This window comes from Macadamia integrifolia, chromosome 3 (genome assembly GCF_013358625.1).
Source record: "Macadamia integrifolia cultivar HAES 741 chromosome 3, SCU_Mint_v3, whole genome shotgun sequence".
Classification (NCBI taxonomy): Eukaryota; Viridiplantae; Streptophyta; class Magnoliopsida; order Proteales; family Proteaceae; genus Macadamia; species Macadamia integrifolia.
The window spans coordinates 34,484,417-34,498,370 of record NC_056559.1 but is presented as its reverse complement, the minus strand read 5'-3'; the positions used below and the strand labels follow the sequence as shown (position 1 = coordinate 34,498,370).

General features: G+C 42.8%; 1 protein-coding gene and 1 pseudogene across 1 annotated transcript; one reads left to right on the top strand and one right to left on the bottom strand.

The window, feature by feature from the left end:
• Positions 1-296: 296 nt before the first annotated feature.
• LOC122074399 (uncharacterized mitochondrial protein AtMg00810-like) lies at positions 297-764 on the bottom strand. Its single transcript, XM_042639220.1, has one exon. The coding sequence runs from the start codon at positions 762-764 to the stop codon at positions 297-299; it is 468 nt and encodes a 155-aa protein (XP_042495154.1).
• A 6,200-nt stretch (positions 765-6,964) lies between these two features.
• Positions 6,965-7,082, top strand: LOC122075027 (annotated as a pseudogene).
• The last annotated feature ends 6,872 nt before the right edge of the window (positions 7,083-13,954 follow it).

Here is a 13,954-nt window from a genome sequence, read left to right as displayed (position 1 = left end):
ATAAATGTCATACATTCCCAGCTTTATTTTCTCAGCTTGCATAAGAGGGTACTAAACTGGTGAAAAATGAGTCATTTGGTGAAGATGTCTGCTAATTGGTCACCTGTCCTCACAAAGGGAGTGCAGATATTACCGGAATCAATCTTCCCTTTGATGAAATGCCGGTCTACTTCAATATGCTTTGTTCTATCATATTGCACTGGGTTGTGTGCAGTGTTTATTACTGCCTTGTTGTCACAGTAGAGTCTCATAGGTCCCTCAGTGTCATACCCCAACTCGATAACTAACCGATGCAGCTAAGTGAGCTCACAAATAGCATGAGCCATTGCTCTGTACTCAGCCTTTGCATTGGATCTAGCTACAATCGGCTGTTTCTTGCTTCTCCATGTGACCAGGTTACCACCCACAAATGTGCAATAACTAGATGTAGATCTCCTATCAGAAATGGATCCAGCCCATTCAGCATCTGAATAGCCTTCTATCCTCAAGTGATTATTCCTGGCATACAAAAGGCCTTTTCCTGGAGAGGACTTCAAGTATATGAGGATACGGTACATAGCATCCAAGTGCCCACTTTTGGGTGTATACATAAATTGACTCACTACTCTCACTGCATAAGAAATGTCTGGGTGAGTCAGAGATAAATAAATCAGTTTCTCCACTAGCCTCTGGTATTTCCCTGCATCAATAAGGGAAGGACCACAATCCTCTCCAAGCTTATGATTCTGCTCAATAAGAGAACTTGCCAGTTTACAACCCAACATTCATGTTTCCTTCAACAGATCTAGAACAAATTTTCTCTCGCATATATTGATTCCCTTCTTAGACCTCGACACTTCAATACCCAAGAAATATTTCAAGTGTCCTAGGTCCTTTATCTCAAATTGTTTGGCCAAATAAGTTTTCAATCTAGATGTCTCCTCATTGTCATCTCCAGTTACCACAATGTCATCAACTTACACAATCAATGCCGTGATAGTGCCATTACCTCTCCGGGTAAATAATGTGTGGTCCGCTTGACTCTGGGAATATCCATTTTTCAGAATGGCCTGTCTGAACCTCTTAAACCAAGCCTTTGGTGACTGCTTCAGACCATAAAGTGCCTTCTTTAGAAGACACTTTATCATCGGCTGCCGGAAACTTGAAGCCAGGAGGGGGCTACATATACACTTCCTCCTCTAAATTTCTATGGAGAAAGGCATTCTTCACATTCAACTGATATAATGGCCAATCTCTATTTGCTGCCATAGATAAAAGGACTCTTATAGAGTTATGTTTGGCCACAGGAGCAAAGGTCTCTTGATAATCAATTCTATACACTTGACTGTACCCTTTGGCCACCAATCTTGCCTTGTATCTCTCAACAATACCATCTAATCGGTACTTGATAGTATAGACCCATCTGCATCTAACTGGGATTCTCCCCCTGGGAAGGTCAACCGGTTTCCAGGTACAGTTCTTCTTAAGAGCCATCATTTCCTCTGACATGGCTTGTTTTCGCTTAGGGTTTGACATAGCCTCAGTAACAGTCTTAGGAATGGAAGCAGAAGAAAGAGCAGTTGTAAAAGTAACACTTGTAGGGGAAAGAGCATTATAGGAAACAAACTGGGCTATAGGATTAGTACAAACTCTCTTACCCTTACAAACAACAATAGGAAGATCCAACTCCAAATGAGGAGAGGAGATGTTACCTAACGGAGGTATGGGAAGCTCAAGATGTGGATCCAAAGAGGACTCTTGGCAGGTCTTCTTTGTCCTTATTGTATACACACTAACAGGTGCCTTTTCTGTACTAGGCTCCTCCACAGTAGCAACATCAACCACCTCTTTGTGTTTACCAATATCAAAGGAGAAAGGAGTAAGAGGCAATGGGGTAAGAAATGGAATGGCATGAGCAGCCTTTTCACTTTTATTTCCATTCTCCCCCCTAAAGAGGATGCTGATAAGGTGTGAAGTAAAGGACAGACTTAAGAAATGCGATATCTTTGGAAAGAAATCGCCTGTGAGAGGAAGGGTCATAACACTTGTAGCCTTTGGTGGTGGAAGGATATCCAAGGAAGAGGCATTTTAAAGCCTTGGGATCAAGTTTGATGTGGGAGGATTGTTTTGCACATAACAAACACAACCAAACACCTTTGGAGGAAGGGTGAAAGCAGGAGACTGAGGAGACAAGAGGGCAATTGGGTTTTGAGACCCAAGAATTTTGGTAGGCATGCAATTAATGAGGAAAACTGTAGTAAGAACAACTTCAGACCAAAAAGTTTTAGGTACATGCATACCAAACAAAAGACTTCGACCAACTTCTAACAAATGACGATTTTTCCTCTTAGTGACCCCATTTTGTTGGGGTGTATCAACACAAGCAAGCTGATGGATAATACCATTGTCAGTGAAAAAGTCTTGCAGACCACCAAACATATACTCCCCCCCTTTATCAGACCGAACAATTTTGATCCTGGTTTCAAACTGAGTATGGACCATTTTATAGAAATTTTTGAAGGCCTCATTAACATCACTCTTATGCTTCATAAGAATGCTCCAAGTACAACGAGAAAAATCATCAATAAAAGAAACAAAATAACGATGGCCAAAGAGGGAGGTAGTGGGACAAGGTCCCTGAACATCAATATGCACAATGTGAAATGGAGTAACAGACCTATTACCATGATAAGGATAAAATGAACAACAATGTTTAGCAGAAGTACATGGTTCATAATGAAATACATGAGAATAAGAAAAAGATGTAAACAAGTGAGGTAACTGTTTCCTCATAACAACAAAAGAGGGATGTCCCAAACACTGATGCCAAAGCATCACAGAATCTATAGAACTAGCATCACTATGGCCACATGCATAGGACTATAGTGTAGTAAAAAAAGGTAACTGCGGCTCTAGACGATATAGGCCGCCCTCCTCACATCCACTGCCAATAATCCTCTTCGTCACCAAATCCTGAAAGAGGCAATGAGAGGGAAAAAATGTGATACAACAATTTAAGCTTTTAGTTAAAGTGCTCACAGACAATAGATTCAGGGTAAGGTTAGGGACATGAAGGACATAAGTAAAGGAAATGGAAGAGGTAACAGGGATATTGCCTTTACCAGAGATAGAGGAGAAGGTACCATCAGCTACCCAGATCTTATCCTTACCAGAACAAATGGAGTAAGAGTTATAGTGATGGGACGTACCAGTTATGTGGTCAGTGGCACCAGAGTCAATGACCCACGACGGAGTTGTGGAAGGTGCAGTGGTGGTGACATGCATAGCAGAAGCTGAGGTATCCTATGAGGTAGATGGGCCATTAAGCTGAGACATGAATTGGCGAAGCACTGCAATATCATCCCTAGAGAAGGAGCTGTTATCTACCTATGAGGAGTCTTTAGTATCAGTCTCTTGCTAAAGCAATGGAGGCCTACTAGCACGGTTGACACATTCTTGATGGACCACGAATTCTTTCCGTTCAACTTTTCTAAGGAAAGTGATAAAATTTGTTGCTTGGAGGGAGGTCCGTGGCTCGTGGGATGCAAACCTATTTTCCTCAGATTTTGGAACAGACAACTTCTCTTGAATCGGCTAGACTACTCCACCATCCCCCTTTGGATTTCTCTTCAGGGTCTTCCTTTGCATTTCTGGTGCAAAGATGGTCTGAGCATTGTCGGCTCTGTGGTTGGCACCCCCATTTGTTCCGATGCTAGAACCAACAAGAAGGACAGACTTGTATTTGCTCGAATCTGTGTTGAAGTGCCTGCTTCCGCTGCCCTCCCTTCTTCATTGATCGTCCAGGATGGGGATACAGACTGCTTCCAACAACCCATTTATTATGACTGACGCCCCCCTCAATGTTTATGTTGTAAGGTTTCGGCCACGATACTGCGGCTTGTCTCCCCAAAACCTCGATGACCTCTACCTTTGCTCTTGCCTCCCAGAGAGACCGTTCGCTCATGTCGGTCTCGGAAGATCGTCCATTTATTTTTCCTTCAACAAGGGGTAGACTCCAGGCTAGGAAGCTCCGATCCCATCATTCTCTCATCGACCCTTCGGGGCTGCGTTTGGAGGTCTCTGTGAGTGTTCTGCCCATTGGACAAAATCGCTTTTCGATTTTATAGTCTGATGTAGAGCTGGAGCTATAGCTGCAGTCTCCCCTTGTCTGTCCTCCTGTCAGCCTGTTTCTCCAGGATCTAGACTAGGGCAGATCATAACACCACAATTACACTACAAAAGATCAGAGTTTATACATATGCATAGTCCAGCAAAAAAAAAAAAAATATCTTACATAAGCTCCAGTGCCAACTAAGTGATAAGATATATTTACAATTATTCAGATGAGAGTTATATACCTTACAAAAAGAGAATATTCATAGTTTACATTATCTCAGTAGTAGACTATATACATCAGAGTATGCATCAACAGGAATATATACATAAAAAGATATAGGAATAGTCCATCCTACTTCTCAGAAGAACTGGCCTCCATAGGCGTAGTCGTCACATTCACAGGCGGGTCCGTGATTGAGTTCATCTTCTGGAATATGGGCCATGTGATCAATGGCCATTGTCTTATAATCAATGCCGAGAGTCAGCAGAATACCACCTTCGTCATCTATATGATTAAAGGAAAGGGGGTGAGCACTGGTAATGCTCAGTGAGGGGTGGGGGAGAATAAGCACACACATCCATATGCAATACATGCTCCACACGTAGAGAATGATGCTCATGAGTCCATTTAATTAACTATACAAAATTCATAATCCATTAGTAGGTCTCATCACCTATGAGTATAAGTAGGTGGCATACCCTACCTTGTACGCTGGGCCTCAGGTATACAAGCTACGCCGCAGGCAGGAGCTAGCCAGTGCCTGTACGGGTCTTGGGCCACACCGGCTAACCCCTAAAACGTAACCCCGTATCATAAATATATTCACAGGCATACAGTACGTCGTATCCTGTCTCACATCCATAATTGATACCACACATCTCACACAAGTGCACTGCTGATCAGGCAGTCACATAATTCGGGATTAGTCCGTACCTAACCCCCTACGGACAAGGGGTGTAGCACTTGGGGTCGTGATACCTAACCCAACATTCTAAATGATGCATAGCCAATCATTGCAATCACACATACAAATATGGGCACCTGCACGTGACCCATCTCACCTGTCTTACCTTTCTCATTTCCATTCCATCCCATTCCATCGCAATAATACCATCAAAGAATAAATGCAGGTAAATGTAAATGCACATACACAAGCAATTTAATGCATAAACAAGATTAAACAAACACACCAAAAGAATGGGGGGTTGAGAAGGTCACCCACTCACTTTGGTATTCAATTTTTGCAAGTTCACTTCTTGGATTTAAGAAAATTGCCACACTGTCACTTATGTTCCCTATTTAACAGATATTTAAATCATTAGGTACATCACAAATTCCTACATTTTATGCACTTGCTTTAATTATAGCATTCCCATACCCAACCTACAGAGGTCTTTGTCTGTTCCTTCCTATATACATATTGATTCCTTGATTATTTAAACCTTTTCTATAGCAGAATTAGATATAGAGAATCACTAATAGATCCTCATTGGAAGAAGGGGGACTTACAGTCCTCGAGGTCATATGAAATTCCAATCATTGGACCTTACAGTCATGGTTTATGTTTCTCATTAATTCTTATATATACAAATTCAAACTTATGTCCAAAGGTCTAGTAACCTATTACATAGCCCATTTGGCTTCGGGAATCCTAATCGGTGGGTTACCTGGGTCAAAACCGGCTGGCTGGTTGGGACCTATCGGTTATTCCTTTTATTCTGCAGAATCTGATTCTGCCTGTTCCATACTCTGTACCATGGTTGCTGTAGTGCCTGAATTGCATCAATTTTTTATTCTGAATTTCCAATACTTATCTTAGGTCAGTATGGAAAAGGTTAAATGCCAAGTTGACCCAATTTTGGGTTTCAATTTATTACACCCAAAATTGATATAGTCCAATTCTGTAGAAATAGTTTAGGAATTTAAAGAGATCTGCAGAATTAGAGTATTTTTCATGCCTTGGCCATCAATTTGATATGAACATTTATAAGTACTATCCTAACCTAATTAATTCAGCCCCTATTGCATAATTCCAGTTTGAATAAAATTATGTTCCTAGGGTTTTGGTAGAATTTTCACCAAATCAACCCTATTCCAGCCCTTATTGCATAATCCCTACTGAAAAAGAAGTAGTCCTATGTTCTAGGGTTTAGCAGGGATAGGGTTTTTTACCAGTTGGGTCCCCAATAGCCCATAGAAATTAGGGCTTTCTTTACTGGGCAGCTATTCTACTCACAGGGATTCCCTGGCAATAAACAATTAGGTAAAACCCTAACCCTAGCCGCCCAATCTACATGAAATTACCTAATTAACCCTCTGCAGAGGTAAGTTCACTTACCTAGGTGCAGAGTTGATCTAGGAGCAGCCTGAGGTGAGTGAGTTCCCTCCTCACTTCTCTTTCTTCCTCTTCTTCCTTCTCTTTCCTTCTTCTTCTTCTCCTTTCTTTCTTTTTCTCCTTACTGTTACAACAACCACGATTTTTATGAAATCTCAGCCCATTATCCCTTATATATAAGGCAGCCCCAAGGGTCTGTTTGGCTGGCCCTCTTAAATTATTTCTAAGGTTTGTTTGGCTGCCCTCTTAAGTCATTATAACTAAGGTTTGTTTGGCTGCCTTCTTAAGTTAATAACTAAGGCTGGTTTGGCTGCCCTCTTTTATTTCCATATAAATTACATACATATATATATATATATATTCCTCCTATTTATTTATTAGCATAAAGTATGCATTTCATGCCTTATTTAAGTCTCTTCCTATAGGGGTATAATGGGAATTTTGCACAGCAGAGGTGGGCTCCACAGTGTAAAAACCCAAAAATTACATTCTGCTAGGCAAAATTGGCTGGCCGGTTTTGGACCTACCAGTTTGGGTGCAATCATACCAGCACTAATGCACCAAATCCCATAAAACTCCGTGGTTAAACGTGCTTGGGTGAGAATAGTATTAGGATGGGTGACCCCTTGGGAAGTCCTCATGCCACACTTTTTTTTTCCTACTATACTTAGTCTTGTAATTAAACTTACCTCTTTGTCCACACCTCTTGATGAGTTCCCCAATGATGTTGGCAGGCTGAACAGGAGTAGGTGGGGTCACTTTTGCCTTCTTGGCACTCCACAGCTGCCAACCATGCCAGCATTGGTTTCCTCTACTCTTTCTTTTTGCCTGTCCACATGTAGGGGTATAAATATCAGATTAGGGTGTTACATCGAAACCTCAGATGATGACGATATCTCCTTTGTTGATCGCTGCGACCTGCCCCCTGCAAACACTTCTTTTGGAAAGACCACTTTTGATCCAATAAAAAGGCCTTTTATCCCATCCTCTTCGGTCCAACCCCTTACTAGTCCATCTGCTGAACTGGTCGGACCTTCGGCTGACCCCTCTGTTCCTCCTGTAGATAACCAGGACCTATTAACCCTCTCTAGCCCATCCTCCCATGCCCATCCTTTGGACGTCTCCCTTCTTGACCCATTACATTTTTCCACCTCCTCTTCGGCCCAGCCCACCTCCACCGCTATCCTTGGTCCTCCCTAACTTAACCTTGCCCTACCCATCATCGCCAATTTGGATCCTAACATCACGACCCGTCGGACCTCTCTTGACCTTCCTTCTTCACCCGCCTCAATTGATACCTCGACCAAGCTTGCTAGAAGCTCGCTCGGAAGCCCCGCCATGGCCATAAACCAGTCTCTTCAAAGCCCGCACCCTCTGCTCCTAGTGGCACCCACTTGCTTTGATCCTACCTGCGGCGAAGTAAGTCCTGGCCCCCCTGTGCTCCCACCTGCACTTTCCTTGCAGAGTATGAGTCGCCTCCCTCTCCCAATGCTTGATGTCGCAGGCCGTGGTCTGGAACCTTCGGGGCCTGAACTCCCCCAATAAACAAGCTGCCGCTCGTTTGCTTATCAAAGACCTTCGTCTTGGTTTTTTTTGCTTGCTGGAAACTCACATTAAAGAGCATTCCTTCTCTCGTATTGCCTCCTCCCTAGCCCCTGGCTGGTCTTTTCTTACCAACCATTCTCACCATCCAAATGGGAGAATCTGCATCCTATGGGACCCAAAAATCCTTTCCATTTCCCTCATCTCTGCCCCTTCCCGGCTCCTTCACCTGACCATCTCCGACCCTGGTTGTAGCTTTTCCTTTTTGTTCACTATTGTCTATGCCTCCAACAGTATGGCTGTTAGAGGAGGCCTTTGGAATGATCTTCGCATTTTTGTTGGGCATGTTGGCTCTCGTCCTTAGGGGATTTGTGGTGATTTCAATGTTGTTCGATACTCATGAAAAGCAAGGAGGTGGTCTCCATAATCTAGCTAACATTGAGTCCTTCAATGATTGCATTGAGGACATAGCAGTGGATGACCTTTGGTGGTCTGGTATCAAGTTCTCATGGAATAACAAAAGAACTGGCTCTTCTCGTATTGCTTGCAAGCTTGACAGGATGCTTGTCAATGAGGCCTGGCTTTCCACTTTCCCTTCATCCCATGCTTCTTTTGAGCCCCCTCCATCTCTGACCACAACCCCATCTACCTCTCAATTCATCCCTACATCTCTTTTGGCCCTAAACCTTTTAAATTTTTTGATATGTGGACCTCTCACCCCGACTTCCTCAAGATTGTTGAGGAAGCCTGGCTTAAACCTGTCCAAGCTTTTTCAGCCCCCCTCATTGCGTTCTCTAGGAAGCTTAGAAATGTTAAAGTGGCCTTAAAGCTTTGGAATACTAAACACTATTGGGAACATCTCTTCTCTTGTTACTGATTGCAGGAACCGGTTGACCTCCATCCAGATCTGGCTTTAGACTGATCACCTGAATCCCTCTCTTGCTGAAGAGGAGAAATCTGAATTTGCAAATCTTTCAGCTTTTTTGGCCTAGAAAGAAAGTTTTCTCAGCAAAAATCTAGAATCAATTGGATGAAATTAGGAGACTCTAACTCCTATTTCCACCGATCCTTGAAGGCCAGAAACAACTTCAACTCCATCACCACGCTATCAAATCCTGAAGGGTCCCAAGTTTCTAAAGTGGATGAGATCAAAGAGGTTGTTGTCAATCATTTCAAACTTCTATTTACTCGGCTGCTTTCCCAGCTTTGCCCATTCCTGAGGGGCTCATAAACAAATTTGTCCCGGTCAATTCTGCTTCAACGCTCTGGGCCATCCCCTGTGATGATGAGATTACCACTGCCATCCTCTCCCACAAAGCCAACAAAGCTCCGGGTCCAGATGGTTTCAATATGGGCTTCTTCACAACTGCTTGGGACATCATAAAAGTGGATCTTATCTAAGCGGTTAAGAGTTTCTTCTTCAACCCCAGCCAGATCAAGGTTGTCAGTCATACCTTCCTTTGCCTTATCTCAAAGAAGGAGGGTGCAGACACAATGCATGACTTCAAGCCGATCTCTCTTTGTAATTTCCTTTACAAGTTTATTGCAAAGATCCTTGCCAATCGGATCAAGATCCTCATTGACACCCTTGTTAGTGACAACTAGTCTGCCTTCATTCCAAGAAGGTCCATTGGAAACAATTTTCTTCTCTGTCATGAGATTGTTAGAGGATTTGACAGAAAATCCCACCCCCCAGCAACTCTCATGAAAATTGATATACACAAGGCTTTTGACTCCTTAAGATGGGATTATATTGTTTCAGTTCTCAGCATGATGGGCTTCCCCCCCTGTCTTCACCAACTGGATCTATCACTGCATTGCCTTCCCCAAATTTTCAGTGTTGGTCAATGGCAGCTCAGCGGGATACTTCTCTTCTACTGGGATTCGTCAGGGATGCCCTCTGTCCCCTTATTTATTTTGTCTTGCTATGGAGGTTCTCTCCCGCAGTCTTCTAGGTGCTTCTGACCAGGGTTCCATCTCCTCCATCTCCAAATGCAAGGCCATCAGGCTCACTCACCTTGCTTTTGCTGATGATCTTTTCTCGAGTTGATGATTCCTCCCTTAACATTATTATGCAATGCCTGAGCCTCTTTGCTTCAATGTCCGGTCTTCGCATCAACCCTAAAAAATCTCTCATCTTCTTGACTGGGATTTCGGAAGCCTCTAAGCTCTCCCTCCTTCAAAAAATAGGCTTTGCTTTGGGCTCTCTCCCGGTCAAGTATTTGGGTCTCCCGCTCATCCCCGTAAGGCTCTCTAGCCATCACTGCTCCCCCATGCTGGATATCATCAGAAAGTGTCTCCAATTATGGAAAGGAAAGCTTTTATCCTTTGCAGGCCGGTTAGAGCTTATTTGATCTGTCCTTCAAGCATCCTATATCTATCGGTTTGGCATCTACGGTTTACCCAAGGCGATCATGTCCAAGTTGGAATGCTTATTTGCTTCTTTCCTCTGGAAAGGATGTGAATCCTCTAGATTTCTCCACCTCCTTAGTTGGGCCACTGTTTTCCTTCCCAAGAATGAAGGGGATCTTGGTTTGAGACGCATCAAGGATGTCAACATGGCAGGCATCATCAAGCTTATTTGGAAGGTAGCTACCAAGAAGAAAAGCATTTGGGTGGACTGGGTGTATTCGTATCCTCTCAAGTGGGAAACCTTTTGGTCAGTCCGCTCTCCTTCTGATGCCTTCTAGGTGTGGCGCAAGTTAATCTCTTTAAGATCTAAGGCGTCAAGAGTTATTTTCACCAGTATTGGGGATGGTACCCCACCTATCTTTGGCTGGACCCTTAGCACCCTAAAGGGCTACTCTCTCAGATTCTCAGTGCTAGAAATATCTATAATTCTGGGCTCCTTAGACATGCTATGGTTGCTGATATTATCTCTACTGGTTCATGGCTCCCCCCTGTTCCTGCCTCCAACCAACTAGCTGAAATCTGGTCCTCTCTTCCAAGCATCACCCATCTGGGTCTCAGGAGATCTGATACTATTGTTTGGAACCATGCCTCGAATGGTAAATTCAGTATAAAATCGGTCTGGCACTTCTGCATAAATCATGGTCCTCCATCCCCTTGGCATAAGCTCATCTGGTTCAAGCACCACATCCTTCGTCAAAGCTTCATAGCCTGACGAGTCTTTTTGAATTGCGTCCCCACGCAAGCCTTCCTCATTCAAAGAAGGATCCAAGTCTCTCCTTTATGCTACCTTTGTGGTTTAGGTCCGAAAGATAGGAATCACCTCTTTTTTAACTGCCCTGTCTCCTCCATTTGGAAGCTTGTTCTCTCCAAATGCTGGCTGGTTAATAGAAGAATTCTCCCCTTCCAAAGAGAGTGGGTTTGGGTGGATATGACCTTCCAAGGGAAGACCATTTGTGACTATGTGGGAAAACTTGCCTTCTATGCTATTTTAAATCAAATCTGGATGGAGAGAAATCATAGGAAATGGACCTCCAATTCTCGGTCGCTTGGAAAGATTTGGAACTCCATCTTCTTCGACGTTAAAGCAAAGATCTCAAAAGTCTCTTTATCTTGTCCCCCCTCCCCCAAAAATTGTCACATTATTGGTTCCTGGGAGCTCCCAAGCTCAGAACTCAGGAATCTTGTATCCCCTTGAGGGTTTTGCTTTCTCTTTCCCCCCCGACCTTTTTAGGGGTTGTATATTTTTTCCGTCTCTTTGGTAATGAATTATTTATTCACTCAAAAAAAACTTCACTAGAGAAATCTAGGTGTTAGGATTGTCAAAGAAAATTGAACTTGGGTTGGTACTACTCGACCCACCTGATGTAGCTTCTAGAGGTTCCGTGAGATCAGACATAGTGTAAGGATACTCCTCAAACAACACTAATGGAGATCCAAACCAAGGGGATACACAAGTCCCAAATATTGTTTTCTCAGAACCCAAAAAGAAATTCTAGCAAGCTAAAGAGGCATGGAATCTTCATAAAACATCAACAAAACTCGCTTCTAATTGTGGAGCTTCATCTAAAACTCTCATACAAGCACCATATGATAGAGCACATCTAACAAATGGAACCAGCAACCTCACTGCCAGCTATGCAGGCCAGAAACAACTCAAAACAGGGGAAAAAAAGGGTACCTGGCAGCAAGTAGTAGATGGAGTTATGCTCCTTCATCACAACAAATCAACAACTGGGGTTTGGAGGGATCATATAAGACCCTTGGGAGACCCTATTCAGCAAGGTTTCATTCCCAACCAACATCGGTGGAGAGAGAAACAAGGAAGAAAAAAACTGGCTGGCGGTAACTCTAGGAAGCACTCTTCTTCTCAGTTTGGACTTCAAATGGTCTTTGTAGTCCTTCAAGCTCCCTCCAACTATCTTCAAGTGGATTCTAGAACTCCATTAGGTCTTGTTGTATATTTTTCTTATATAGTATGGCCTCTAATGGATCCCTTTGCTTCTAGGGTTCCAAAAGAGACTCAAAGAATGGAACCAGGATGCTTGATCGACTCTCAAACCCTTGTATCACCTCTGATACCAAGTTAGAAAATAAGGAAGACTAGGGTTAGAGATGAGGGAAGAAGAGGGAAGAAGAAGGAGAGAAGATGAGAGAAGAAGAAGAGGGAATGAGAGAGAAACGTGAATGAGCTCACTAGCTCATCTCACCAATACTAGATTCAAATATAGTTTTAGAGAATTACATATTCCTCCCTAAGGGAGGTGAAAGAGAAATAAGAGAAATTACATATAAGGACACTTAACATAAGATAGTTCCTAATGTACCAAATATTCTAACACCCCCCCCTCTATCTGACACGACAATCTTGAGTTTGGCTTCAAACTGAGTGCAAACCATTTGGTAAAAGGCCTTGGAGGCATCAAATAAATCACTTTTGTATTTCAAAAGATAAACCCAAGTAATATGGGAGTAATCATTCACAAAAGTGGCAAAATAATGATAAGAAAATAAGAAAGAGGTAGGAACTGGTCCCCAACCATTAGAATTGATAATAGGAAACATTGGGTCTATTATTATGATATTTATAAGAAGATTGAAAATATTTAGCAACTTGACAAAGTTCACATTGAATCCCATTTGAAATAGATAGTGAAGAAGACAAGTGAAGCAAATGATTTTGCATTACAGAAAAAGAAGGATGCCCCAAGTTGATGCCAAAGCATCGCATTCTCAACTGAACTATTATACAATAGATGGCTTAAGATCAAGAAGGTATATCCCTTTCTCCTCATGTCCATTGCCAATAATTCTCCTTGTCACAAGATCTTGAGACAAACAATAGGAAGGAAAGAGAGTGACGCCACAGTTCAAGGATTTAGCTATATGACTGCTAGAGAGGAGATTAGTTGCAAACTGTGGGATGTGAAGAACAGAATCAAGAGATAGAAGATGTAACATGTACATTATCCTTCCCTAAGATAGATTAAAGGGAGCTGTTAGCAATCCTAACCTTATCTCTACCCAAAGATACAGAATAGGAGTTAAAAAAATGTGACATATCAGTGATCTGGTATGTAGCACCAGAATTGATGACTCAAGGAGGGGAAGCAATAGAAGTATATGCATAGAGCATAGAGGGTGGAAGCTGAAAGTACCTTATTGAAAAAATGACTAGGTGGTTGTGAATGGAGATCTGTCTAGCCTGCCATAACATGACGAAAAACTGCAATACGCTCCTTTGGGGGGGGGGGGCACTGTCTGAAGAACCACCCTCAGTAGTGAAACTGTTAGCTTTGCCTTCCCTGTCCTGTTGATCGAGTACCACCAGATATGTATTGAGAAGGTCGACCATGGAGATCCCAACATGTCTCCTTGGTGTGTTGAGGCTTGCCACGATGTTCACGCTTAATTTTTGTCCCTATCATCACTACGACCATTCCTTGGTCTCTTCCTCCCCCACGTCACCCATTCTGTGAGGTAGAGGCAAGTGCAAATTTCTCGAGTGGGGGATTTATATCCATAGCCATTTGTCTAGTTTCTTTACTTTAGAGGCACTTATATACTTCATC